Consider the following 330-nt stretch of genomic DNA (forward strand, 5'->3'; position numbering starts at 1 on the left):
TGCCGCCGGGCAGGCGCGGTCCCGGAAGTGCCTGTCAGGCCGGAGAGGGCCGCGGCCCGGCGGGGCCCCGCCCTTCCGGGTGGCGGCGGGGAGAGCGGGCCGCGGCGGGAGCCGCCATGAGCGACGTGGTGGAGCGGACGCTGAGCGTGCTGCCCGGGCTGCTGGGGCAGCACGACCCGGGCGTTGGGCCGGGGGGCGCCGGCGGCCCTGGCAGGGTTTCGGCCGCCTCCCGGCTCGGGAGCCTCATCCGGAGCATCACGGCGCTCACCTCCAAGCATGTACGGGCTGCGGGCGGCGTCCCCCCCTCCCCTCCCCTCCCCCGGGCCGGGC

The 330-nt window shown here is 80.3% G+C and overlaps 1 protein-coding gene across 1 annotated transcript in view; it reads left to right on the forward strand.

Annotated features, from left to right (window-relative positions):
• Positions 1 to 116: 116 nt before the first annotated feature.
• The window catches only part of AP4E1 (adaptor-related protein complex 4, epsilon 1 subunit), a 24,129-nt gene continuing 23,915 nt past the window's right edge, over positions 117 to 330 (forward strand). Inside the window, exon 1 of the mRNA XM_010571847.1 lies at positions 117 to 278. Coding sequence (XP_010570149.1) covers positions 117 to 278 — 162 coding nt within the window. The remainder of the gene's footprint in view (positions 279 to 330) is intronic.

Source organism: Haliaeetus leucocephalus, unplaced genomic scaffold (assembly GCF_000737465.1).
Source record: "Haliaeetus leucocephalus isolate CR32 unplaced genomic scaffold, Haliaeetus_leucocephalus-4.0 Scaffold339, whole genome shotgun sequence".
In the NCBI taxonomy this organism is placed as follows: domain Eukaryota; kingdom Metazoa; phylum Chordata; class Aves; order Accipitriformes; family Accipitridae; genus Haliaeetus; species Haliaeetus leucocephalus.